We start from the raw sequence: 27,939 nt of genomic DNA on the forward strand, positions 1-27,939 counted from the left end.
TGTGCTGACAGCTCAGAGCCTGGAGTCTGCTTCTGATTCTGTCTTTGTCTCTTTCTGCCCCTTCCCTGCTCATGCGTGCGCGCTCTCTCTCTCTCTCTCTCAAAAATGAAAATAAACATTAAAAAAATATTTTCATATTGCAGTTTTAAAAATATGCTTTTTCCCATAATGTGGATGTATTTTTTTTTTTTGAGAGAGAGAGAGAGTACAAGTGGAGGAGCAAGGCAGGAGAGAGAGAGAGAGAGAGAGAGAGAGAATTTTAAGCAGGCTCCACACTCAGTGTGGAGCCCAATACAGGGCTCAATTTCATGACCCTGAGCCAAAATCAAGAGTTGCACACTCAACTGAATGAATCACCCAGGTGCCCCCCATGTGGCTGTATTCTCAATTTATACTTGCCCAGAGTCTTTTTTCTCTCAGAGTTATTAGTAAGTGCTAGAGAGCTGTCAGTCCTCATTTTATGATATTATGATCTAGATAAACATTCCATTTAAGAATTGGAAAATGGGTATTGTGAGTGAAACATTAGTGACTAAAGTTTTGTCTTTATTTAATTTTTTTTTTTATTTTTGAGACAGAGACAGAGCATGAGCAGGGAAGGGGCAGAGAGAGAGGGAGACACAGAATGTGAAGCAGGCTCCAGGCTCTGAGCTGTCAGCACAGAGCCTGACGCGGGGCTCGAACTCATGAACTGTGAGATCATGACCTGCGCCGAAGTTGGACGCTTAACCGACTGAGCCACCCAGGCGCCCCTAAAGTTTTGTCTTTAACAACAATAATATTTATCTTATAGAATAATTGAAACTGTGGCAAGAATAGAACTACAGACCAAACGTATATGAGTTGCAACTAGCTTTGGAGTTGAGACTTTTAAGTGGGACAACTTGTTTTCTAAACACATTAAAAATAATGACCATTTGACCACCTTACCTCATGGATTTTATGTATAGACATTTGAAAGCTGTATTTATCTTTCTCAGGGTATTTTGTATGTACTATTATCACCTATATTGTATAAAGTTGCTTATAATCTAAGTGTACTATCAAAAGATTTCCCTCATTTTGTCTTCCATATTGTTGTTTTTTTCAAGTTAAAAAAATATGTGTATATATGTGTGTATATACACACACACACACATATATGTGTGTGTGTGTGTGTGTGTATATATGTATATATATACATATATATAATAATTTTGTCCTTGCAGCACTTAAATGCAGAAAGGTCTTACAAGTCCCAGATTTCTACCTTACACAAGTCTGTTGTAAAGATGGAAGAGGAACTTCAGAAGGTTCAGTTTGAAAAAGTGTCTGCCCTTGCAGATTTATCTTCCACAAGGGAACTTTGTATTAAACTTGACTCAAGCAAAGAACTTCTTAATCGACAGCTGGTTGCTAAAGATCAAGAAATAGAAATGGTATGTAATACACTTTTAAGTGGTTCTTTTAATATTATTGCTACTATAAAATTAGTATAATCTTAGAAAAGCAAATTGTTTTTATAAAATATTACATCAAGCCATGTCTGTTAAATTTAGATTTTATTTCTAAAGTCCAAGAGATAAATTTCTAACACAGCTGTGTTCCAACAATTCATAAAGTAACAGAAACTTTTCCTTTGAGCATGCATTTACTTTTAGCCAGAAGAATTATAAAACACATTGACATAGAAATCAGCAAAGAACTATGAGGTTGGGATTTACTCAACTAATTGTATTCTTTTAAGCTAAATTTATTTTAAGCTATAATTCAGTCGATTGTATCTGCTGACATTGTGTTTGCCACCAGGAATAAAGGTTCAAAACATGAATGGATCTAGAGGATATTATGCTAAGTGAAATACACCAGACAGAGAAAGACAGATACCATATGATTTCACTTATATGTGGAATCTATAAAACAAAACAAATGAATAATCTGACCCATAAATATAGAGAACAAAATGATGGTTGCCAGAGGGGAGTAGTGGGGTGATAGGCAAAATGGGTGAAGGAAAGTAGGAGATACAGGCTTCCAGTTATGGATTAGTAAGTCATGTGGATAAAAGGTATAGCATAGGGAATACATTCAATGGTATTGTAATATTATTCATGATGATAGACGGTAACTGCACTTGTGGTGAGCATAGCCTAACATACAGAGTTATTGAACCACTATGTTGTACTCCTGAAACTAATATAACACATACTCAAAAGAAGAAGAAAAAGAGGAGGAGGAGGAGGAAGAAGAGGAGGAGGAGGAAGAAGAAGAGGAAGAGAAGGAAAAGGAAGAAAAAAGAATAGAAAAAGAGAGAGAGGCCTTTTCTCCCGAGGACCTCCCAGTATTGATATGCAAATTATTTGTATGAATGTTATACTAGTAAAAAATATTCAGGGTTTTAGAAAGGGAATTCCTAATTGGCCTATGGGTGTCAAGGAGGAGTTCACAAGGATGTACTACTGAGCTCAGAAGGAGTAAAGCACCCATTCAGAGGAAGCAGCAACATAGACAACAGTATGGAGTTATAAATGAATTCTTGGGGCACCTGGGTTGCTCAGTTGGTTGAGTGTCTGACTCTTGATTTCAGCTCAGGTCATCATCTTACGGCTTTGTGGTTTTGAGCCCCACATTGGGCTCTGTGCTGACAGTGTGAAGCCTGCTTGGGATTCTTTCTCCCTATCCCTCTATCTCTGCACTTCCCCCACTTGCACTGTCTCTGTCTCTCTCAAAATAAATAAATTAAAAAAAAAATGAATTCTTGAGTGAATAGTAAATGATTTGCAGTGGCCATTGTGGCATTCACAGGTCAATGTGGCTGGAGATGTATTTGGAGAGATAGTTGGAGCCCTGATCCTAAGGGGATATGTATACAAGTTGTATAATGTAATTGAATTTACCCAAAGAATACAAAAATACTAATTCAAAAGGATACATGTATCCTGATGTTTATAGCAGCATTATCTACAATCACCAAGTTTTGGAAACAGCCCAAGTGTCCACTGACTGATGAATGGATAAAGAAGATGTGGTATATTTACACAATGGAATATTACTCAGTCATAAAGAAGAATGAAATTTTGCCATTTGCAGTGACATGGATGGAGCTAGAGAGTATTGTACTAAGTGAAATGAGTCAGTAAGTAAAAGACAAATACCATATTATTTCACTTACATGTGGAATTTAAGAAACAGATAAGCAAATGGAAAAAAAGAGAGAAACCAAGAAACATACTCTTAACTACAGAGAACAAACTGATGGTTACCAGAGAAGAGGTGGATGGGGGGGGTGGTTAAATAGGTGATGGGGATTAAGGAGTCCACTTGTTTTGATGAACACCAAGTGTTGCACAGAAGTGTTGAATCGCTATATCATACACCTGAAACTGATATTACATTGTATGTTAACTAACGAATTTAAATAAAAACTTTTAAAAAGTTGACAAATTGTGGTCATCTTTACAGTTCCCATTTTTAAACTTTTCTAGTCTACTGTTTGTGAAGAGGATATGATGGATTTGAGAATCATGAGTCTGCTGGTTTCTCTAAGAATCCACTGTTGGGGCACCTGGGTGGCTCAGTCAGTTGAGCATTAGATTTTGGCTCAGGTCATGATCTCATAGTTCGTGGGTTTGAGCCCCACGTCAGGCTCTGTGCTGACCACCTGCTCAGAGCCTGGAGCCTGCTTCGGATTCTGTGTCTCCTTCTCTCTCTGCCCCTCCCCCGCTCACGCTTTGTCTCACTCTGTTTCTCAAAAATAAATAAATGTAAAAAAAAAAGTAAAAAAAGAATGCACTGTTAATATTTTATTAACGCTTTGTCTCAGTGTTTCTCAAAAATAAATAAATGTAAAAAAAATGTAAAAAAAGAATGCACTGTTAATATTTTATTAACTAAGTGGTATATGCAAGAATTTTCCAACTCTTCCTTTATTTTTTTATTTCACCAAGAACTTTAAAAACAATTTTTTTTAATGTTTATTCATTTTTGAGAGACAGAGAGAGACAGAATGTGAGCAGAGTAGGGGCAGAGAGGGAGACACAGAATCCAAAACAGGCTCCAGGCTCTCAGCTGTCAGCACAGAGCCTGACACGGGCTTAAACCCATGAACCGCGAGATCATGACCTGAGCTGAAGTCAAGATTTTTAACTGACTGAGCCACCCAGGCACCCCTCAGCAAGAACTTTTTAATGATGAAAGTAACTCATGAATAGATTCTCCCTGTAAAAATTCAAATGATATGTCCTTAAGTTTTTCTTTAAAAATATTTTTTACTTGCTGTTTTCAAATTGGGAAACTAACACATGTCGTTACAACTGAAACAATATTAAGATGAAATACCAGAAAATATTATCCCAAAGTTTCTTAAAATGGTAATACATCATGACTAAGTAGTATATAGTCCAATAATTTTCTTTAAGCTTTAAAATCATTACCCTTAGAGGTACAACAGTATATAAAGTTGAAAGTGGTTTATATTAATTTTTAAACATTTTAAGGATGGTTACTTCAAGTTTTGTAGCTTCTTTACTCTTCTCATAGTTTTTTCTATTTTTTCTTTTATTTTGTTAAAATACACATAACCTTTTCTGTCTTAACCATTTTTAAGTGTACAGTTCAGTGTTATTAAATACATTCGTATTGTTGTGCAGCCTTCACCACTGTCCATGCCCATATCTTTTCATCTTGTAAATCTGAAACTCTATACCTATTAAATAATAACCTCTTATTCTCCCCTTTCCCAAACCCCTGGCAACCATCATTATACTTTCTCTCTTTATGATTTTTACTACTCAAAGGGCCTCATATAAGTGGATTCATATAGTATTTGTCTTTTTGTGACTGGCTTATTTCACTTAGCATAATGTCCTCAAGGTGCATCAATGTTGTGGCATATTACAGGATTTATTTCCATTTTAAGGCTGAATAATATTCCATTGTATGAATATACTACATTTTGCTTATCCATTCATCATCCAGTAGACTCTTGCATGGCTTCCATGTTTTAGTTATTGTGAATAATCCTGCTTTGCCCGTGAGTGTACAAATATCTCTTCAAGGCCTTTTAGTTCTTTTGCATTTATATCGAAAACTGGATTTCTGGATCTTATGGCAATTCTATTTTTAATTTTTTTGAGGAAATTTTGTTCTTTTTTCTACAGTGACTGTACCATTTTACATTCCCACCAACAGTGCACTTGGGTTCTGGTTTCTCTACATCCTTGCCAACACTGATTATGTTTTAGTTTTGTTTTTTCTGTTTATGATAATAGCTATCTTAATGGATGCAAAGTGGCCAGGCTAAGTCTAACAGTATTTTTTAATGTTTATTTATTTATTTGAGAGAAAAAGAGAGGGTGCACACTAGCAGGGGAGGGGCAGAGAGAGAGGGAGAGAGAAAATCCCAAGCAGGCTCCATGCTGACAGCACAGGGCTCAAACTTGCGATCATGACCCGAGCCGAAATCAAGAGTCCAATGCTTAACCCACTGAGCCACCCAGGTGCCCCCTAACTGCATTTTAAAATACTCCTGACATGTAACCAAAATCTATAAGGAACTTATCAAACTCAACACTTAAGAAACAAGCAACCCTGTTAAGAAATGTGCAGAAGATATGAACAGACACTTTTCAAAGAAGACATCCAGATGGCTAACAGATGCACAAAAAGATGCTCAACATCACTCATCATCAGAGAAGTACAAATCAAAATTATGTTGAGATACCACCTCACCCCTTTAAAAATGACTAAAATTAACAACACAAGAAACAACAGGTGTTAGTGAGGATGTGGAAAAAGGGGAATCGTTTTGTACCATTGGTGGGAATGCAAACTGGTGCAGCCACTCTGGAGAACATTATGGATTTCCTCACAAAACTAAAAATGGAGCCACCCTATGATCCAGCAATTGCCCTGTTAGGTATTTACCCAAAGGAAAAATAATACAGATTAGAAGGGGTACATGCACCCCAATATTTATAGCAGCATCACAACAATAGCCAAACTATGGAGACAGCCCAAATGTCCATCAACTGATGAATGGATAAAGAAGACGTGGTATATATACACAATGGAATACTACTTAGCCATCAAAAGGAATGAAATCTTACCATTTGGAAAGACATGGATGAAGCCAGAATGTATTATGCTAGGGGGAAATAAGTCAATCAGAGAAAGACAAATACTATATAATATCACTTGTGTGGAATTATGAAATGAAACAGATGCATGTATGGGAAGGGTGAAGGGGGAGAGAGAGGGAAACAAACCACAGAGAACAAAATAAGAGAACAAATTGAAGATTCATGGAGGGAGGCAGGTAGAAGATGGGTTAGATAGGTGATGGGTATTAAGGAGGGCACTTGTGATGAGCACTGGGTGTTGAATGTAAGTGACACATCACTGAATTCTACTCCTGAAACCACTATTGCACACTATGTTAACTAACTAAAATTAAAATTTTTTTTCCCTTGTGGTGCCTGGGTGGCTCAGTCGGTTAAGCATCCGACTTCAGCTCAGGTCATGATCTTGCAGTTTGAGAGCTTGAGCCCCACGTTGGGCTCTGTGCTGACATCTCAGAGCCTGGAGCCTGATTCTGATTCTGTGTCTCCCTCTCTCTTTTCTCCTCCCCACTCATGCTCTGTCTCTCTCTCAAAAATAAATGAACATTAAAAAATATTTAAAAATTTTTTGCCTTGAAATTTAGTTATTTATGTATATGTGCTTATACATTACATAATAAGCTGTAATTTCAAGTGTTAGAGCCATCTTATTTATCTTTGTATTTCTTTAGCTGTACTATGCATATAGGGGACACTCAAATAATTTTGTCTAAACTAAAATTTGATTTTGAGGTATTGTAGACTCACATGCAATTGTAAGAAATAACACAAAGTATCCTTTACCTGGTCTCCCCAATGGTAACCTCTTGAACACTATTGTATAATATCACAGCCAGGATGTTGACATTGAATCAGGCAGGGTATAGAACATTTCCATCACAGGATCCATCATGTTGCCCTTTTGTAACCCTGTCTACTTCCCTCCTATCCCCAGCCCCTCCTTAACTCATAGCAACCACTAATCTAGTCTCCATTTCTATAATTTTGTCACTTCAAGAATGTTATATAAATAGAATCATATGGTATGTAACCTTTTGGGATTGGATTTTTTCACTCAGCATGATTCTCTGAAGATTTATCTAGGTTGTTGTATATACTAGTAGTTCATTCCTTTTCATTGCTAAGCAGTATTCCATGCTATGGGTGTAACACAGTTTGTTTGATTATCCATTGAATAACACCTGGGCTATTTCCAGTTCTTGGATCTTACAAATAAAACAATTGTAAACATTGTCTTGATGTTTTTGTGTGAAACTAAGTCTTCATTTTTCTGTAAATGCCCAGGAATGCAGTTTTTAGATCATATGGTAGTTGTATGATTCATTTTTTTTATATGAAATTTATTGACAAATTAGTTTCCATACAACACCCAGTGCTCATCCCAAAAGGTGCCCTCCTCAATACCCATCACCCACCCTCTCCTCCCTCCCATCCCCCATCAACCCTCAGTTTGTTCTCAGTTTTTAAGAGTCTCTTATGCTTTGGCTCTCTCCCACTCTAACCTGTTTTGTTTTTTTTTTCCTTCCCCTCCCCCATGGGTTCCTGTTAATTTCTCAGGGTCCACATAAGAGTGAAACCATATGGTATCTGTCTTTCTCTGTATGGCTTATTTCACTTAGCATCACACTCTCCAGTTCCATCCACGTTGCTACAAAAGGCCATATTTCATTTTTTCTCATTGCCACGTAATATTCCATTGTGTATATAAACCACAATTTCTTTATCCATTCATCAGTTGATGGACATTTAGGCTCTTTCCATAATTTGGCTATTGTTGAGAGTGCTGCTATGAACATTGGGGTACAAGTGGCCCTATGCATCAGTACTCCTGTATCCCTTGGATAAATTCCTAGCAGTGCTATTGCTGGGTCATAGGGTAGGTCTATTTTTAATTTTCTTTTTTTTTTTTTTTTTAATTTTTTTTTTTCAACGTTTATTTTTTTATTTTATTTTTGGGACAGAGAGAGACAGAGCATGAACGGGGGAGGGGCAGAGAGAGAGGGAGACACAGAATCGGAAACAGGCTCCAGGCTCTGAGCCATCAGCCCAGAGCCCGACGTGGGGCTCGAACTCACGGACAGCGAGATCATGACCTGGCTGAAGTCGGACGCTTAACCGACTGTGCCACCCAGGCGCCCCTATTTTTAATTTTCTGAGGAACCTCCACACTGCTTTCCAGAGCGGCTGCACCAATTTGCATTCCCACCAACAGTGCAAGAGGGTTCCTGTTTCTCCACATCCTCTCCAGCATCTATAGTCTCGTGATTTGTTCATTTTGGCCACTCTGACTGGCGTGAGGTGATACCTGAGTGTGGTTTTGATTTGTATTTCCCTGATAAGGAGCGACGCTGAACATCTTTTCATGTGCCTGTTGGCCATCCGGATGTCTTCTTTAGAGAAGTGTCTATTCATGTTTTCTGCCCATTTCTTCACTGGGTTATTTGTTTTTCGGGTGTGGAGTTTGGTGAGCTCTTTATAGATTTTGGATACTAGCCCTTTGTCCGATATGTCATTTGCGAATATCTTTTCCCATTCCGTTGGTTGCCTTTTAGTTTTGTTGGTTGTTTCCTTTGCTGTGCAGAAGCTTTTTATCTTCATAAGGTCCCAGTAATTCACTTTTGCTTTTAATTCCCTTGCCTTTGGGGATGTGTCGAGTAAGAGATTGCTACGGCTGAGGTCAGAGAGGTCTTTTCCTGCTTTCTCCTCTAAGGTTTTGATGGTTTCCTGTCTCACATTTAGGTCCTTTATCCATTTGGAGTTTATTTTTGTGAATGGTGTGAGAAAGTGGTCTAGTTTCAACCTTCTGCATGTTGCTATTCAGTTCTCCCAGCACCATTTGTTAAAGAGGCTGTCTTTTTTCCATTGGATGTTCTTTCCTGCTTTGTCAAAGATGAGTTGGCCATACGTTTGTGGGTCTAGTTCTGGGGTTTCTATTCTATTCCATTGGTCTATGTGTCTGTTTTTGTGCCATGTATGATTCATTTTTTAAGAAAGTGCCAAACTATTTACCATTTTGCATTCCCACCAACAATGTGTGAGGGATCAGTTTTCCACATCTTTGTCAGCATTTGGTGGTGTCATTATTTTTTTTATTTTAACCATTCTGATATGTGTATAGTGTATGTGTATTATGGTCTAGTTGCACTTCCCTAAATTAAGGAAGTGGAATATACTTTTATATGATTATTTGTCTTTATATATCTTCTTTGGTGAAACATCTCTTTTGTATCATTGGATTGTTTGCTTTTTAAATGCTGAGTATTAGGAGTTCTTTATATATTTTAGATACTGGTCCTTTATCAGATGTGTGGTTTGCAAATATTTTCTCACATAGTGTGAGAAGTTTTCATCTTCTTATCAGTGTGTTTCTCAGAGCGAAAGTTTAAGTTTTGATGATGTGGAGTTTATCAATTTTTCCTTTATGAATTGTGTTTTTGGTTTTAAGTGTAAAAATACTTTGCGCAGCTCTCAATCCCAAAGATTTTCCTAAGATTTATTCTAAAAATGTGATAGTTTTATGTTTCACATTTAATGTCATGATCCATTTTGAGTCAATTGATGCATAAGGTGTGAGGTTTTCATCAAGGTTCATTTTTTGCCTATGAGTGTCCAATTGTTTTGGTAATTTTGTTGAAAAAGAATTTCATCCTCCATCAAATGGATTTTTTTACATTTGTGAAAAATCATTTGGATGTATATGAGTGGGTATATTTCTTGGTTTTCTATGCTTTTACGTTTGTCTATATATCTGTCTGACCCAATACCACAGTTTTGGTTACTGTAGCTATATAATAAGTCTTTAACACAGGTAGACTGATTTTATCCACTTTATTCTGCTTTTTCAAAATTGTCTTAACTATTCTCATCTCCTTGCCTTTCCATATAAATTTTAGAATAGTCTATTTTCGCAAAAAAAAAAAAAATCTTGCTGAGGTTTTGATAGGAATCACATTAACCCTGGGAAGAACTGACATCCTTACCATGTTGAGGTTTCGAATTGATGAACATGGTATATCTTATTTAGATCTTCTTTGATTTCTTTTATTACCTGTGCATAGTTTTCAGCATGTAAGTTCTGTACCTGTTTTGTCAGATTTACAAATACAGAGCACAAAAAATTTTCCCTTTTTTTGAGCTACTGTAAATGGTACTGTAGTTTTAATTTTGCTGTCAATATGCTTATTACAAGTGTATAGAAGTATTGATTTTTGAATATTTATCTTACGTTCTCTGACCTTGCTGAACTCACTTCCAGGATCTAGGAATTTTTCTGTAGATTCCTTAAAATTTTTTATGTAGACAAGCATGTTATCTGAAAATGGGGATTTATTTCTTCATGTTCAGTTTTTATCCCTTTTCTTGCCTTTTTACAGTGGTTTAGTGCTATGTTGAAGAAGAGTGGTGAAAGTCCTTTCTTCCAATCTTAGGGGAAAAGCAGTCAGTCTTTTACCATTAAGTATACTGTTATCTGTACAATTTTGTAGATGCTTTTTATCAAGTTGGGGAAGTTTCTTTCTTCCTATATTTCTGAGAACTTTTATTATGAATGAGTATTGAATTTTTGTCAATTGCTTTTTCTGCATCAGTTAATATACTCGTGTGATTTTTTTTCTTTAGCCTTTTATGATTGGTTATGTTAATTGATTTTTGAACTCTGAACCAGGCTTGCATTCCTGTAATCACTCAGATAATTTTAAATGAGAAAGGAGAGGTTAAAGGAAAAAGATCTATATCTCCTTCTTCATTCTCCAATGGAAATTATTTAAAGCACTAGAATTAGGAATTTTAGAATCTTTTATAGTCTTAGTTTTCTTTGCTTTATGTTTTTTTAAAAAAAGTTTTAATGTTTATTTTTTGAGAGAGAGAGAAAGAGTGTGTGCGAATTGGGGAGGGGCAGAGAGAGAGGGAGACACAGAATCTGAAGCAAGCTCCAGGCTCTGAGCTGTCAGCACAGAGCCCGACATGGGGCTCGAACTCATGGACTGTGAGATCATGACCTGAGCCAAAGTCAGCCCTGGTGCCCAGGTGCCCTGGTTTTCTTTGTTTTAAAAAATATATATTTATTGAGTGTTAGTTCATAACCCTCCTGGGAGCTTCCCAGGTGTAATTTGAAATTAGTCCCTGTACTCAGAGGGCAGGAAGAGGACAAAAATCGAGGCAGACCACTCCAGGTTGGGAGGTGGCAGTTTTATTTGCAAAAGGAACTTATGTATGAAGTTTGTCTTGGGCAGCAGCAAGATGAATGGATCCTTGCATTCACCCACCAATACATAAAACCTTATAAAGCGGCCCAAAGTCGGCTCAGTCATGTATATACTGTGTAGGTATTTTCAATATCATATATTACTATCTCAAGGCTATGTCCTTGGAGCAGCCTCTGGGAGTGGGGGAGGCAAGTGGAACCCACATTTCAAGGACAGGGGAGGGAGTAAAGAGCTTTTGAGTGTCTAGGTCTAGTTAATAGGTGAATTGGTGGTCACATCTTTTTGAAGATGTTCCACAAAACTAAGATATATATACCATACCAATTCACCTAGGTCGTAGTTTTCTATTTTCCAAATAAATATAGTATATCTTTCTCTTATCTAACTCTTCTCAAGAGGAATGTTAAGAACAGGAATTCCAAATACCCTTCCTTTAATGTTCTTTAATTAATAGTTGTGTTATGGATGATTTCCTTCAGAATAATATGAGAAGTCTTTGGAGAATCTCATTTAATTTTTAATGAAACAAAAGATTTTTAAAAGTGTTATCATCATGTTAGGTTACAGTGGATTTCAGAACCATTCTCCTATAATAAATGTTTTGTTTTATTTCCTTTTAGCCCTTTTCTTTTCCTAGCCAGATTTTTATGTTGTTTTACATATTTGCAATAGCATATTACAATTGACTATTCTACTTTTCACTACTTCCCTATTGCTGAGCAATAAAAAATTTCAGATTTTTAATTTGTATATAAAACAACTTTGTAATTATTTTGTTGCATAAAACTTTTGTCACATTTTGCATTTTATTCTTAAGATGTATTCCTAGAAGTGGGAATTTGAGCATATATAGCCAGAGAGCTTTCAAAAAGTGATGATACACAGTTAAGAAGAAACTAGTGGTTCTCTGCTGGGCAGAAGTTTCTGAATATTATGAAGCAGAAGTGCTTTCTCTTTGGTCTCCACCACAGAAGTGAGATGATGAAGGGAATGTCAGTCATCATTTGAAAAGCATGGCAAGAAGATGTACTTGTGCTGCTGCTGTGACTCTAAGGCCTACCACTTTTAGAAGTTGATGTGGCAAAGGTGGCTATCCTGCCAAGTAGAAGAGAAAGTATAGCTGTGGTGTAAAGGCTAAAAGTTGAAGTACCACTGGGACCAGTCCAGTGAGTCATGTAAAAGTTGTATACCACAGATTCAGGCATGGATTCCATGAACGAGCAACACCTGAACCCGGGAGGGCAGCTGTTGCATTATCCAATTCATCCTAAGGATTTCAGCAGTTAGTCATGAAATGAAAGTTTTTTGAAGGAACTAGTAACTTTATGAAAACAAGAAGCAAAACAATAGGCTACTTAGAAGTTTAATAAAGAACCATGGAAAGTGGTAGCTAAAAGGACCTCTCCTGGAGTCAGAGCAAGCCTTAAAGACTTACCCAAAACTGCTCTGGAAGGGATCCAAATTTAATTGCATCAGACTGTAAAGCAATTTACACCCCTAGGCCATTGTCAAAATCAGTAGAGTAGTCAGCCAGCAATTAATAGAGGCTAACATTTAGATGATACCAGTAGAGACAGGCTAGCTAGAAACTTAATACAAGATCAGGGACAGAGAAAGGTAGGCTGGCTAAATCCACTGTCATCCCAAGAGAATGGTTTAGAGAGACTATGAACATAATGATGGTAAATGAATCAGAGTGATTGTGCACATACCTTGAGAAGCAACATCAGAAGCTGTACACTGCAAGGAAAATATACTTCATGGAAACTGTCCAGAGGAGGGAGGGTGGGAGGGCAGGAGGAAGTACAGACCACAATAAGCCCTGAGGTGGGGAGGAGTATTCCTGAGTATTCAGAGTATTCAGGAGTATTCCGAGTTGTTACAATATGGTATCTTAAATGTCCAATTTTCAACAACAATTTGACTTTCAAAGAAACAGGAAAGTGTGACTCATCCACAGGTAAATAAAGAAAGTAAAAGAAACAGCCTTTGAGAACAGTTTATAATTTCTGTATCCTTATTATTATTCTCTATTGATGAGACATTGTCATCATACATTCCTTTACTTCTTTAAACATGGTTTCCTTTAGTTATTGAACTAAAATATTTACTTATATATTAAAATATTTATAGTTATTTGAACTAAAATATTTAGAATAGCTGCTTTGAATCCTTTATCTGTTAAATTTGACTATTATATACTTGCTCTCTTTTATTCTATCAACTTATTTTAAAGATACATTAATTAAAAAGTAATTACAACAATATATTATGGGACTTATTTAATATAGATGTAACATGTAAAATTCTAATAGCACTAAAGAGGGGAGGAGGAAATAGAGCTATATAGTAATAATATTTCTGTATTTATCTGGAAGTAAATGGTTCAACAATAATAGTTGGAAACGTCAATACAGCACTCTCAGTAAGGAAGAGAGCAACTAGACAGAACATCAACAAGGAAATAGAAGACTCCAACAAAACTAAAATCAAACTAGAGTTAACATATCCATGTTAACAACAGTAGAATACACGGTTTTCTCAACTACATGAATGATCCTCTAGAATAGTCCAAATGTTAGGCCATAAAACAAGCCTCAATAAATTTAAAAGGATTCAAATCATATTCTCCCACCAGAATGCAATTATTAGGAATCAATAAAAGAAGGAAATTTGGGAAATTCACAAGTAAATGGAAATTGAACAACGCACTCCCCAATATCAGTAACTCAAAGAAGAAATCACAAAGAATAAAGAAAATGAGATTAATGAAAATGAAAAAATGTGCCCAAATTTATAAGATGTCAATTCAAGCAATACTTACAGGGAAATTATAGCTTTATAATTTATGTCTATATGTTTTTAAAAAAGAAGAAAGATCGCAAATCACTAAGCTGGAAAAAGAGAAGCAAACTAAATCTAAAGGAAGTGGAATGAAAGAAATTATAAAGATTAGAGCATGAATTAATAGAAAACAAGATGGGAAACAGTAGAAAACATCAAAAAAACACAAAAGGTTGTTCTTTCACAATATCAACAAAATTGATAAAACTTTAGTTAGAATGAGTAAGTGTGTGTGTGTGTGAGAGAGAGAGAGAGAAGTCAAATTACTAAAACTAGGGATGAAAGGGGGACATCACTACCAATCATACAGAAAATAAAAGGATTATAAGGGAATATTATGAGCAACTAAATGCCAAAAATTACATAATTTAGGCGAAATCAATGTAAATTCCCAGAAAGACAGAAAGTACTGAAACTGACTTAAGAAAAAATAGAAAATCTAAATATATCTATAACAAGTAATTAAATTGAGTTAGTAATTTCAAAACATCCATAAAGAAACGTTTAGACCCAGGTAGCTTTAGTTGTAAATTCTTCCAATGTTTAAAGATGAATTTTGTTTTTGGTGAAAATCCCTGACTTAATATCATACTTAATGTTGAAAGACTGAATGCTTTCCCCTTTTCTTGTCAGTAGCAAGATAAGAATGCTGTCTGTACCTCTTCTAATTCACCACTGCACTAGAGGTGCTAACCTGGGCAATTAGGCGAGAAAAAGAAATAAATGGCATCAGATTGGTAAAGAAGTAGAACTATCTTTATTCATAGATGACATGATCTTGGATATGAAAAATCCTAAGAGTCCGTTAAAAACCTAAAATTAATAAATGAGTTAATCAAGGTTGCAGGATATAAGATCAGTGTACAATAATCAATTACATTTCTATATATTAGCAATGAACAATCCAAAAATGAAATGAAAACAATTCCATCAGATGGGATTGCATCAAGAGGAGATAAAGTACTTATGAATAAATTTAACAAAAGTAGTGCCAAACTTATACTTTACAAAACTAGAAAACATTGCTAAAAAAATTTAAGGAGGACCTAAATAAATGGAAAGACATCCCATATTCATGGATTAGAAGACTAAACACTGTTAAAAAGGTAATACTACCCTAAAGTGACCTACAGATTTAATACAATGCCTATCAGCATCCCAGCTTGTTTCTTTGTAGAAGTTAACAAGGTGATACAAAATTAATGTGGAAGTTCAAGTAAAACAATCTTGAAAAATAACCAAATTAGAGAACTAACACTTCCCATTTTCAAAACTGACTACAAAACTACAGTAATCAAGATAGTGCAATACTAGCATAAGAAAAGACATATAAGTCAGTAGAACAGAATTGAGAATCCAGAAACAAACTCTTACATTTGTGGCCAAATGATTTTCAAAAAATTGATGCCAGTACAATTTAATGGGGAAAGAATAGTCTTTTCAATGAATGGTACTGGGACAACTGAACATCTGCATGGAAAAGAATGAACTTGGATTCCTATCACATACCATAAGATGGATTATAGTCCTGTAGGTAAGAGCTAAAATTATAAAACTTAATTAGGAAGTAGAAGTAAACCTTTGTGACTTTTGGTTAAGTAATCCACATCAAAAGCACAAGCAACACAAGAAAAAATAAAATAATTTTATCAAAATAAAAACTTTTGTGCTGCAAATAATATCATCAATAAATTAAAAATATAATGCACAGACTGGTTAAAAAATTATAAAGCATATATATAAGAGAATCATATCTAGAAAATATAAAGAACTCTTACAACTTAATAACTAAAAAAATTGTCAAAAGATCTCAATAGACATTTCTCTATAGAAGAGACATAGCCAATAAGTACATGAAAAAGTGCATAATATCATTAACAGAGAAATGCAAATCAAAACTATACCATTTCACAACCACTAGAATGGCTTTAAAATAATTTTAAAAACAATAACAGGTATTGGCAAAGATGTAAAGAATTTGGAGCATTCAAAATTCAGACATTGCTATTGGAAATATAAGTTCACTTTGGAAAATATTTTGGCAGTTCTTCAAAATGTTAAAAATAGGATTACCATAAAGTCCAGAAAGTTTACTCCTGTGTATCAAAGAGGAATGAAAATAGAGGTCCACTCTAAAACTAAGAACAAATGTTCTTAGCAGCATTATTTATACTAGCCAGAAGGTGTAAATAACTTATATGTTCCTACACCTATGCAACCAAATGTTATTTGGCAATAAAAGCAATGAAATATGGATACGTGCTATAACATGGATGATCCTTGAAAACATTATGCTAGGTAAAGGAAACAAGTCACAAATGACCACATACAAATTATGTTATTCCATTTATTTGAAATGTCTAAAAGAAGACAGATTATAGAGCCAGATAATAGATTGGGGAATGCCTAGGGATGGTGCTGCAGCAGGTGGAGTGGGTGCAGAGTGACTGTTAATCCATACTGAACTTCATTTTGGGATGATGAAAAAGTTGTAACACTAGAGTATGAGATTGTGGCATGTTTGCACAACTCTGTTAATATATTAAAAACAATTATTGGGGCGCCTGGGTGGCGCAGTCGGTTAAGCGTCCGACTTCAGCCAGGTCACGATCTCGCGGTCCGTGAGTTGGAGCCCCGCGTCAGGCTCTGGGCTGATGGCTCGGAGCCTGGAGCCTGTTTCCGATTCTGTGTCTCCCTCTCTCTCTGCCCCTCCCCCGTTCATGCTCTGTCTCTCTCTGTCCCAAAAGTAAATAAACGTTGAAAAAAAAATTAAAAAAAAACACAATTATTTTTTCCATTGGATATAATTTCCTACTTTGTCAAAAATTAGTTGACCATATAGTTGTGGGTCCATTTCTGGGTTTTCTATTTTGTTCCATTGATCTGTCTGTTTTTGTGCCAGTACTGTACCATCCTGATGACTACAGCTTTGTAATATAGCTTGTAATACAGATTGTAATATAGCAATCCAGAGTTATGATGCCACCAGCTTTGCTTTACTTTTTCAAGATTGCTTTGGCAGTCGAGGTCCTTTGTGGTTCCATACACATTTTAGGTTTGTTCTAGTTCTGTGAAAAATTTTGGTATTATTTTGATAGGGATTATGTAGATTTTGGGCAGTAGTATAGACATTTGGATAATATTTCTCTTATGATCCACAAGCATGGAATATTTTTACATTTCTTTGTGTTTTCTTCAGTTTCTTTCATGAGTGTTCTATAGTTTTCAGTGTACTCATCTTTTACCTCTTTGGTTAGGTTTATTCCTAAGTATCTTATGGGTTTTGGTGCAGTTGTAAATGGGATCAATTCCTTGATTTCTCTCTCTGCTGCTTCATTATTGGTGTATAGAAATGCAACTGATATCTGTACATTGATTTTGTATCCTGTGATTTACTGAATTCATGGATCAGTTCTAGCAGTTTTGTTGGAGTCTTTTGGATTTTCTATATAGAGCATCCTGTCATCTGTGAATAGTGAAAGTTTGACTTCTTCCTTTCCAATTTGGAAGTCTTTTATTTCTTTTTGTTGTCTGATTGCCAATGCTAGAACTTCAAGTACTGTGTTAAATAACAATAGTAAGAGTGGACATCTCTGTCTTCTTCCTGACCACATAGGAAAAGCTCTGTTTTTCCCTATTGAGGATGGTATTATCTGTGGGTCTTTTGTATATGGCCTTTATGATGTTGAGGTATGTTCCCTCTCTGTACTTTGTTGAGGCTTTTTATCAAGAACAGATGCTGCACTTTGTCCAATACTTTTTTTCTGCATCGATATTACTCAGCCATAAAAAAGAATGAAATCTTGCCATTTGCAATGATGTGGATGGAGCTAGAGTGTATTATGCTAACCAAAATAAATCAGAGAAAGACACCATAGAATTTCACTCATATGTGGAAGTTAAGAAACAAAACAGATGAACATAGGGGAGAGAAAAAAGAGAGAGAGAGAGAAACAAACCATAAGGGACTCTTAACTATAGAAAACAAACTGAGGGTTGCTGGAGGGGAGGTGGGTGGGGGATGGGCTAAATGGGTGATGGGTTTTAAGGAGGGTGCTTGTTTGTAATGAGCATTGGGTGTTTAACTTAAGTGATGAATCACTAAATTCTACTCCTGAAACCAATATTACACTATATGTTAACTAACTATAATTTAAATAAAAACTTGAAAAAAAAATCCAATTGAATTGTACCTTTTATTTATTTATTTGAATTGTACCTTTTAAATGGGTGAGTTGTATGGTACGTAAATTATATTCCAATAAAGCTGCTGCTGCTGCAAAAAAAGTCAAGCTTCATTTAGTATTCTTGCTAGCAAAGTGTATGTACTTGCCATTGCCCATTAAACATTTTTTTTCTTTTTAGAGAAAGAGAGAGTGCATGCGTGAGTGGGGGAGAGGGCCAGAGGGGAGAACAAGATGGGGGGGACGGAGAGAATCTCAAGCAGGCTCCATGCTCACTGCAGAGCCCGACGCAGGGTTCAATCCCATGACCCTGGGATAATGACCCAGGCTGAAATCAAAAGTCAGACGCTCAACCGACTGAGCCACCCAGGTGCCATGCCATTGCCCATTTTAATGTTAACCAATACACACTAAGAAATCTGCCAATTTGATAAACTAGAACGGTGGTTCAGCTGAGAGATAGTTTGCTCCCCTGTGGCCATTCAGCAATATCTGGAGACATTTTTGATTGTCACAACTGGGGTGGGGGAATGCTACCAGCCTCTAATAAGCAGAGGCCAAGGATGCTGCTAAATATCCTACAGTGCATAAGGCATCTCCCTACACCGAATAATTATCCACCCCAAAATGTCAGTAGTGTCAAGATTAAGAAACCCTGTACTAGAAATAGCATCTTATTTCAATTTATACTCACTTGAATATTAGTAAGGGTAGTTTTTTTTCCCCACATGTTTACTAATGAGCTTTATTTTATAAATCATCTGTTCATATCATTAGTTCATATTTCTCATCAATTTGTATGAGTTCCTTTTAGTAGTAAGATATTAGCCATTTTATTTATTGAGTTTCTTTTTAAAATTTTTTAAAAACTTGAGTATAGTTGAGACACAATGTTACATTAGTTTCAGGTGTACAACATAATGATTCAATAAGGGTATACTGATGCTGTGCTCACCTCTAGTATAGCTACCATTTGTCACGATACAAACAGTATATTTTTCCAGTTTCCTTATAAATTTCGGTTAGGTTTATAATCAATATGTTTATTTTTTATATGGCTATACATAATTTTTAATTATATCTAGTCTAGACAGTTCTTCTCTACCTGCTCACCCCTCCCCCAATAATTTCATTTTTATTAAATTCTTTTTTCTTAGAGTTTTACTTTTGCATATTTAACTTTTTAATTTTTTTTTTTTACGTTTATTTATTTTTGGGACAGAGAGAGACAGAGCATGAACGGGGGAGGGGCAGAGAGAGAGGGAGACACAGAATCGGAAGCAGGCTCCAGGCTCGAGCCATCAGCCTAGAGCCCGACGCGGGGCTCGAACTCACGGACCGCGAGATCGTGACCTGGCTGAAGTCGGACGCTCAACCGACTGAGCCACCCAGGCGCCCCGCATATTTAACTTTTTAAATACGTGTATAATTTATTGTAATGTGTATTATGAGATAAGGAATACCTTTTTTCTACATATCAATGTCTGATCTTCTTTTGAAGAAACATTTGGCTTACAGAGCATTTTTGAGGCTCAAGATAACCTTCATAAAATGAAGCTTTCCACAGGTTTATACAAGAGAGAGAATGTGCAGTTATTCCTTATCTTCCTTAACTATGAAATGCAATAACATTCTATAAGGTAGTTAGGTGTTTGTAACTCACCTAACTCAGGACAAAGCAGTAGTCATGTATATCACCATGTCAATCTTGCAGAATTATATAAAGAAATATCAACACTGGAAATGGAAATTATTTGCAGTTTGGGATTATTAATAAGTCTTTACATAAATTAATTTTGATCCTATCAAAAAAATTGGAGTTGGAGAAAGTGATCCTGTGTGTATATTTGGTAAGAAGGAGGATATTTCTAATTAAGAAATTAAAAGGGGTTTTGAATTTATAACATAATACAGAAATTTCATGAGTCTCTGATAATCAGTTCAATAAATGAATGGGAATAAGTATAGATATCTTCCTATTATTGTACAGATGGAGAATGAGTTAGATTCTGCTCGCTCTGAAATAGAACTCCTCAGGAGTCAGATGACAAATGAGAGAATCTCTATGCAGAATCTAGAAGCTTTGCTGGTGGCCAATCGAGACAAAGAATATCAGTCTCAGATAGCGCTTCAAGAAAAAGAATCTGAAATTCAGCTTCTCAAAGAACACCTTTGTTTGGCAGAAAGTAAAATGTGAGTTGGTTAGCAACATAATAGCATAAAGTCATATTTTAAATAATTTTTATACTTTATAGGGTAGTCGAATTTTAAAGCTGGAATTTAGACGATTTAGTGCCCATCTTCTGCCATCGGTTAAACTGAGGACCAGAAACATTGTGATTTGCCTAAGATTTATTATTCATTTCTATTATATATTTATCTAAATGCATCTAAATTTAAATTTAACCATCTCTGTTGATTATTTCCAACAGAGCTTTGGATATAGTAGAATGTCTGACCTAAAATATTACCTTGTAGAAATATTTTAACAAGTTCTTAGAAAAAAAATTAAGCACTTAGGAAACCAGAAGAATTTTTCTATTTATAGACCCACCTGGTATTGTTACCTAGTCTTTAGACTTGTCACATAGTATTTCCTTATGTACCTGTAAGTATATACTGGGTACTTGGAAGAACTCCCACATTCATATAATACTGAAGACCTTGCTTAGAGTACTGATTTTAGCTTCAAATTTTTTTAAATTTATTTTTGAGAGAGAGAGACAGAGAGTGAGCAGGAGAGGGGCAGAGAGAGAGAGAGAGACAGAGAGAGAGAGAGACATAGAATCTGAAGCAGGTTCCAGGCTCAGAGCCCGATGCGGGACTCAAACTCACGAACCGTGAGATCATGACCTGAGCGGAAGTCGGACCCTTATCAACTGAGCCACTCAGGCGCCCCTTGGCCTTCCCCCCCCCCCCCCCCCCCCCAAGCATCCATATCACCATTAGCATCTTATTACAAGACTCTTAGCTGGAAGATTCAGTAGAAATGCCTGCCTACATAGTGAATGTTTTTATTACTAAACTTGGTGACCTCTCACAAAAACTGATGGGGACCCTCAGCCTCTATTCTTATGTCCCATCTATGACACTTTTTCATCCAGCCTCATCTGAGCATGGGACCTGGAAAAGATAGGAATCATGGTCTCAGTAATCAGTCACTCTGGAGCCCCTGACTGAGCAAAGGCTGCAAAGCCAGGGCCAGTTTCCTTGAGAAACTGTTGTCAGGTTATGGCAGCTGTGAGTCATTCTTTTCCGTCACCACAGCTGGGATTCAACCGGTTCAGCAGGATCATTTTCTCAAGCTGGTTTGTGGAAATTGGCCTTAGTGAAATGTGCCCAAACCCCCACCTTCAGGGGTACATTCTGTTTTAGACTGGTTGATAAGTACTATCATTCAGAACTAGTAAGCATAATAAACATTAGTGTTCTTAGTCTCTAAAGTTTAGATTTTAGTAGTTAACATTGCAGTTCTGAAGGCAAGCAAAGAGGATAGAATGTTCTATGTAAGCAGCATTCATTGTTGTCATTGTCTTCCTTATGATAGTGTGCCTAATGACAGGGTTTTTGAGGCACTGTTTACCCCTAAAGAAAATCCTGCTAAATTGAAGAGATTTTATATTTTTAACAGTTTGGATATCAAATTTCATTACAAATTGTGTAAATCAAATTTCATTATAAGTATATGTAAAGCACTTGGTTGATTTACTAAATATATATAATAGACTAAATTAATCATGGTGTTTTATTATTTGGTTATAGTACTACTTTACATATAATACCTTAAAGTACTTTAAAAATAGATAATATAGATAGATAATAGATAATATTATCCCATCTAAACATAGGGAAACTGAGACAGAGGTTTAACTAATTGTATGGGACTGACACAGCTTAAGCTTTTCAAGTAGGCTATTTTCATATTTATTACATTTAAAATTGGCATATTTTAGGTGAACTAATATATCCATAAAATCACAGTTTGGCTTGGTTCCAGCTGAGAAGCCATTGCCAATATGGTTTAATGCACTCTAGAAGTCCTTGCCGTATTTTAAGCTTAATCAGCTGTCACTCCTATGTTTTTTTACACAGGGCCATCCAGAGTAGAGATGTGGCCCAGTTCAGAAATGTTGTAACACAATTGGAAGCTGATTTAGACATTACCAAACGACAACTAGGGACAGAGCGCTTTGAAAGGTAAGTTTGTCTCTCTGCAGTGTTCAGTCTGGAAGGCACTTTTTAAGATAACAACACATTTTGATAATTTCATGATGGTTAGCTTTTAAAGTGTGAACTGAACTACAGTTTTATGACACTATTAATAACATCACTGGATATAAAGTTTAAAAGCCCCTTATTTTGCTTTAGGGAGAGGGCCGTGCAGGAACTTCGCCGCCAGAATTACTCAAGTAATGCTTATCATTTGAATACTACCATGAAGCCAAATACAAAATGTCATTCACCAGAACGTGCTCACCATCGATCTCCTGACCGAGGCCTAGATCGATCGTTAGAAGAGTAAGTAATTTAAAGATCCTTTCTTTGGGTACCATATAGCAATACTTGAGGGAGTAACGAAGCTCAAAAACAATCTATCATTAATAGTGCTATTTAAATACAATTACATAGGTAATATAGACATAATATATATACATAATAATATACACAGGTATATAGACATAAAAATAAAGTATTTTGATAATTTTATGTAAATTTGCTAAAATGAAAGATCTCCACTCTATCTAATGTTGACATAAATTATATTTTTAAATCTGATTTTCTTTTTGTTCTAAAACAAATTTTTTCATATACTTTCATTAATAAAATATTGGTTAATATAGCACCATAAAATACTTATGCTTTAGGAAAGTAGTTTATTTTTCAGAAGAGAATATTTTAGATATATTCCTATAAGTCACAAATTTTGTAAAAACATTTGTATTTTGATATAAATTCAAACTTATAAGAAGTTATAAAAAGAAAATAATGCAGAGAACAGCTATATACCTTTTACCCATACTCGTTGTTAAAATTTTACCCCTTTTACTTTCGATGTGTTTGAGGCAACACATTTGCTGTCTCACGTACTCACACTCTTGCATATATTCCTTCTCTCTCCATATATGCACGCACACACACACACACAGTCACGCACACACATGTTTTAAAAACATAAGCAATCTCTCCAGTTCCAAACCATCCTCTCAGGTGTTTTCCTTCCCTTTTTCCATTTTGTATGTGTATGTCCTTTCCTCTATAGTAAGGACCCTGGCTCAACATCAACATGTTTACTCAACAATATGCACATACTCATTTGCTCAATCCCAGAATGCATCTAAAATAGTTTCAAAATTTCTTCACCTGTGTCCCTACAACAAACAGACCAACTTAAAAGTTCAGGATCCATTTGTAATTCCTGTCTTCATACACTACTTTGCACAAATATTAAGAGTATATAGTCAAATACTGAGTTGATAAATTACTTGGATTAACTTTTTTCCCCCTCTTTTCCTGTGATTATAGTATACAGTTGAAATAACATTAGATTCATTTATTTCACTTTGCTTTCGTTTTTTCATTTTTCCCCTTCCTAGTTTTTTCCTTGATTTAATTTTATGTTTGAATATGTAGACTAATAGGCTTTTAAAAGTCAAAACTCTGCAAATTCTGTGTGCCTTCCATCCCATGACCCCCATATTCCTTTATGGTCTTATGATAATGACATTCAGGTATATTTTTATTTTTCTTTTCATATGCAAAAGGTAGCATATTATATATGCTTCTTCACACTTTGCTTTTCTCTCTTTTAGAAGTCACTCCATATTAGTTCATAGTGATTTTCCTTATTCTTTTCTATAGCTGCATAGTATTCCTTTGTATGGATATACCATAATTATGCAAACCTTCTACATTTGGACATTTAGGTGGTTTTCAGCAGTTTGAAATTACAAATAAAGCTGTAATGAATAATCTTATCCAAATGTATTTTCGTAATTGTGGAGGCATATCTTCAGGATAAAATCCTAGAATCAGGATTTCTGGGTCAAGGGGTAAATGTGTTATGTATATAGTTTTCTTAAATAGTGCCAAATTCTCCTATATAGGGGTTGTACCATTTTGCACTCCCACTAGATATGGGTGATAGTGCCTGTTTCCCCACAGCCTCACCAGCAGAGTATACTGTCAAGTTCTTGAATTTTTACCAGTATGGTGGGTAAGAAATGGTACTTAAGTGTAGTTTTAATTTGCATTTTTCTTTTTATGAGTGAATTTGAATATCTTTTCATATGTTTAAGGGCTGTTTTAATATCTCTTATTTTTGAATTATCTATTCCTTTGCCCATTTTTCTACTGGAATTTTTTTGTTAAAAATTTTTTTATAAATGTGAGAAATTAGCTCTTTATCAATGATAAATGTTGCAAATATTTTCTTCTACTTTGCCCTTTTTCTTTTGATTTTGCATATACTATTTTTCCCATGGAAAAATGTTTATTTTTATGTAATCAAATTTTTAAATGTATTTTAATGCATCCATATTTCTGTTTATAGTTAGAAAAATCTTTCCTTATACTCAGATAGATAATAGATAATAGAGGAAATAATGTTTTACATATATATATATATATATATATATATATATATATATGGTTTTACTTTTTACATTTAGATTTATGATCCATTTAGAGCCTTTTTTTTTTACATGGTATGAAGAATGGATCTAATTTTACCTTTTTCCAAATGACCAACCAGTAGTCCTAAGAAAAGATTTTGCTCCAGTGGTTCAAGTTTCTTTTTAGACTTTCTCTTTTATTCCTTTGGGTCTATTTATGTTCCAGTCCCACACTACTTTAATTATAGAGCCTTTGTAATATTTTTAGTTTTGGGGGGGCTAGTCTGATGGTTTGCTAGTAAACTGACTCTCCAAGGAAGGCGAGGGAGAAGCCCTGACTTGTAGCATTTGACAGTTTTAGTAGTATAAATATGCCCACTGTGGGGGCATTCTTTCTTTCTTTTATTGAAGTGCAGTTGACATACAATGTTATAGTAGTGTCAGGTGTACAACATAGTGATTACACAATTCTATATGTTGCACAGTTTCAAGCAACCAAGCTGGTTTAACCACGAGCTCACAAAATTCCTGAATATTTACAATCAACTACGAGCCAGCTCCAGCATACCAAAGGGCTAGTGCTTGTAAGAGCTCTTCCTTTTAAGTGTTGATCTATATTTTCTTGTGAGTTTATTTTCCATATGAAATTTGGGGTCAATTTATCTAGTTCCATTTAAAAAAAAAACCTTGGGATTTTTATTAGAATCACATTAAACTTATAAATTAACATGTGGAGAAATGATATCTCAATAATGTTGAGATGTCCTAACCAAGAAGAGATATGTCTTTCCATTTGTTCAAACTCACTTTGTGTCATTCAAGAATGACTTGTAGTTTTCTTTATACAGGTTTTGAACACTTCTTGTTAAGTTTATTCCTAATTATTTTATCTTTAGATTTTTCCCTCATTCATTATATCTTCAAATATGCTGTTTTTACATGTAAATTTATCATCATGTTGCCTTGCTAAATTTTTTTATTGTTTCATTAAGTTTTGTCATTGATTTTTTAGAAAATTCCAAGTATATTATCATGTCATCTGCAAGAAGAGATCATTTTGTTTCTTCTTCTATTTTTATCTCTTGAATTGTATTCTCCAGTTCATTGCATTACCTAGTATCTTCAGAATAGTGATAAATGGTAGTGAAGAAAATGGGCATCTTTGTTTTGATTCTGACCTTAAGTGGGAATACCTCTAGGGTTTGTCAAATAAGTATAAGATGCTGGCTTTAAGATTGAGATGTAAATGTTTTATAATATCCACTCATTTTTATCTTCTCAAGATTATTTTAATTAGGAATGGGTGTTTTTTCAGCATCTATGGAGATATGGTTTTTCTCTTTAGAACTATTAATATGAGAATGATATTAAAATATTTTCAAATATTGAACCATCTTTGAATTTGTGGTATAACCCTGCTTTGTTTTAGTGTATTCTTAATGTTCACTAATATTTTATTTTAGATTTGTGTATTAATATTTATAAACAACATTGGTCTGAATTTTTTTCTTTGCCCTATCTTACCAAGTTTAGATATCAACGTTATCTTTGCTTCAGAAAAGGAATTGGAGAGTTTTTCATTTACTATGCCTTGAAACAATTTATGTAGTTTGTGATTATCTGATCTCTAAGGATTTGGTTCTTTCTGTTTTGTGGGGTATATACTTCCTTGATAAATTTTGTTTTTTGTTTTTTGTTTTTGGAACTTGTTTTAAACTTTCCCTATATTCTGTTTATCTAAAAATTATCCATTTCCTTTCAGTTTTTTAATTTATTGCACAGAAGGAACCAATGCTATATCTTATGAATTTAAAAATTTTCTCTGTATCAATAGTTATATGCCATTGTCATTTCTTAATTGTGTATGTGTGCTTCCCTCTCCTATTTCTTGGTTACTTTAGCCAGTGTTTTGTTTACTTTGTTCATTGCTTCAAAGAACCAGCATTTTGACTTACTGATTTATTTTTCTTTATCTTATTAATTTATGGTTTTGCTTATATTATTTTCTTCCTGTGCTTTTTATTTACTTTGTTGGATTTTTTCCTTAGTATTTTTAAGTTAGGAACTCATTTATTGCCATTCTTTCATTCTTATTGATGTAAATATTTAGGGCTATGAATTTTCCAGTGACCATTGCTTTAAATATATCCCATAGATTCTGATATGTAATATTTCGTTACCATTATTTTTCAGAAATTCTCTAATTTCTATTTGTATTTTCACTTTTATCCAAAAGTTATTTGACGGAAAATCTTTAACCTTCCAATAAGAAGGGCTTTTTGCGTTTGTGTTTCATTTTTTAATTTCTGGTGTTATTTTGTGATTAGAGTATTTTCTATAATATTTCTATTTTGTGTAACTACTGAGACTTTCTTTAAAATTTTTTTAAAAATATTTATTTTTGAGAGAGAGAGACACAAAGTGTGAGTGAGGAAGGGGCAGAGACAGAGGGAGACAGAATCCCAAGCAGGCTTCAGGCTCTGAGCTGTCAGCACAGAGCCCAACACAGGGCCCGAACTTACCAACCGCGAGATCATAACCTCAGCCGAAGTCAGATGCTCAACTGACTGAGCCCCCCAGGCACCCCTATTGATATTTTCTTTGTACTTTACTACATGATAAATTTTTGTGGGTAGCTCATGTGCACTTGAAAAGATATATTCTTTCTTATCAAGGTATATATTTCTAGTATATATATATATTTAAAAGATTTACCTTTTTTATTTTATTAGTTCTTTTGTTTTACTAAAAATCTTCAATTATTATTATATTTTTATTTCTTTTTGTATCTCCTATAAATTTTGTTTTATGTAGGTGGTGTACCGCTTTATTTGTTGCATAGATATTATGAACATTATGTGTGTGCACTAATATCCTCATTGTGGGATGTGGATTTTATGAAGTGTACTTTTCTGATACACTTAATTTTTTGGAGGTAGGAGGGGCTCGGTGTCTACCTTGTCTGGTATTAAGAGTTACAAGTACTTATTGTCTCCAT

General features: G+C 34.9%; 1 protein-coding gene across 9 annotated transcripts in view; it reads left to right on the forward strand.

Annotated features, from left to right (window-relative positions):
* Positions 1–27,939, forward strand: part of TSGA10 (testis specific 10) — a 161,977-nt gene that overhangs the window by 129,955 nt on the left and 4,083 nt on the right. For all 9 annotated transcript variants that reach the window (XM_045054089.1, XM_045054087.1, XM_045054090.1 and 6 more), the window contains 4 exons: positions 1,209–1,418; positions 20,321–20,523; positions 22,423–22,527; positions 22,699–22,848. In XM_045054089.1, coding sequence (XP_044910024.1) covers positions 1,209–1,418; positions 20,321–20,523; positions 22,423–22,527; positions 22,699–22,848 — 668 coding nt within the window. The remainder of the gene's footprint in view (positions 1–1,208; positions 1,419–20,320; positions 20,524–22,422; positions 22,528–22,698; positions 22,849–27,939) is intronic.

The sequence above is a fragment of the Felis catus genome, chromosome A3 (genome assembly GCF_018350175.1).
Source record: "Felis catus isolate Fca126 chromosome A3, F.catus_Fca126_mat1.0, whole genome shotgun sequence".
Taxonomy (NCBI): Eukaryota; Metazoa; Chordata; class Mammalia; order Carnivora; family Felidae; genus Felis; species Felis catus.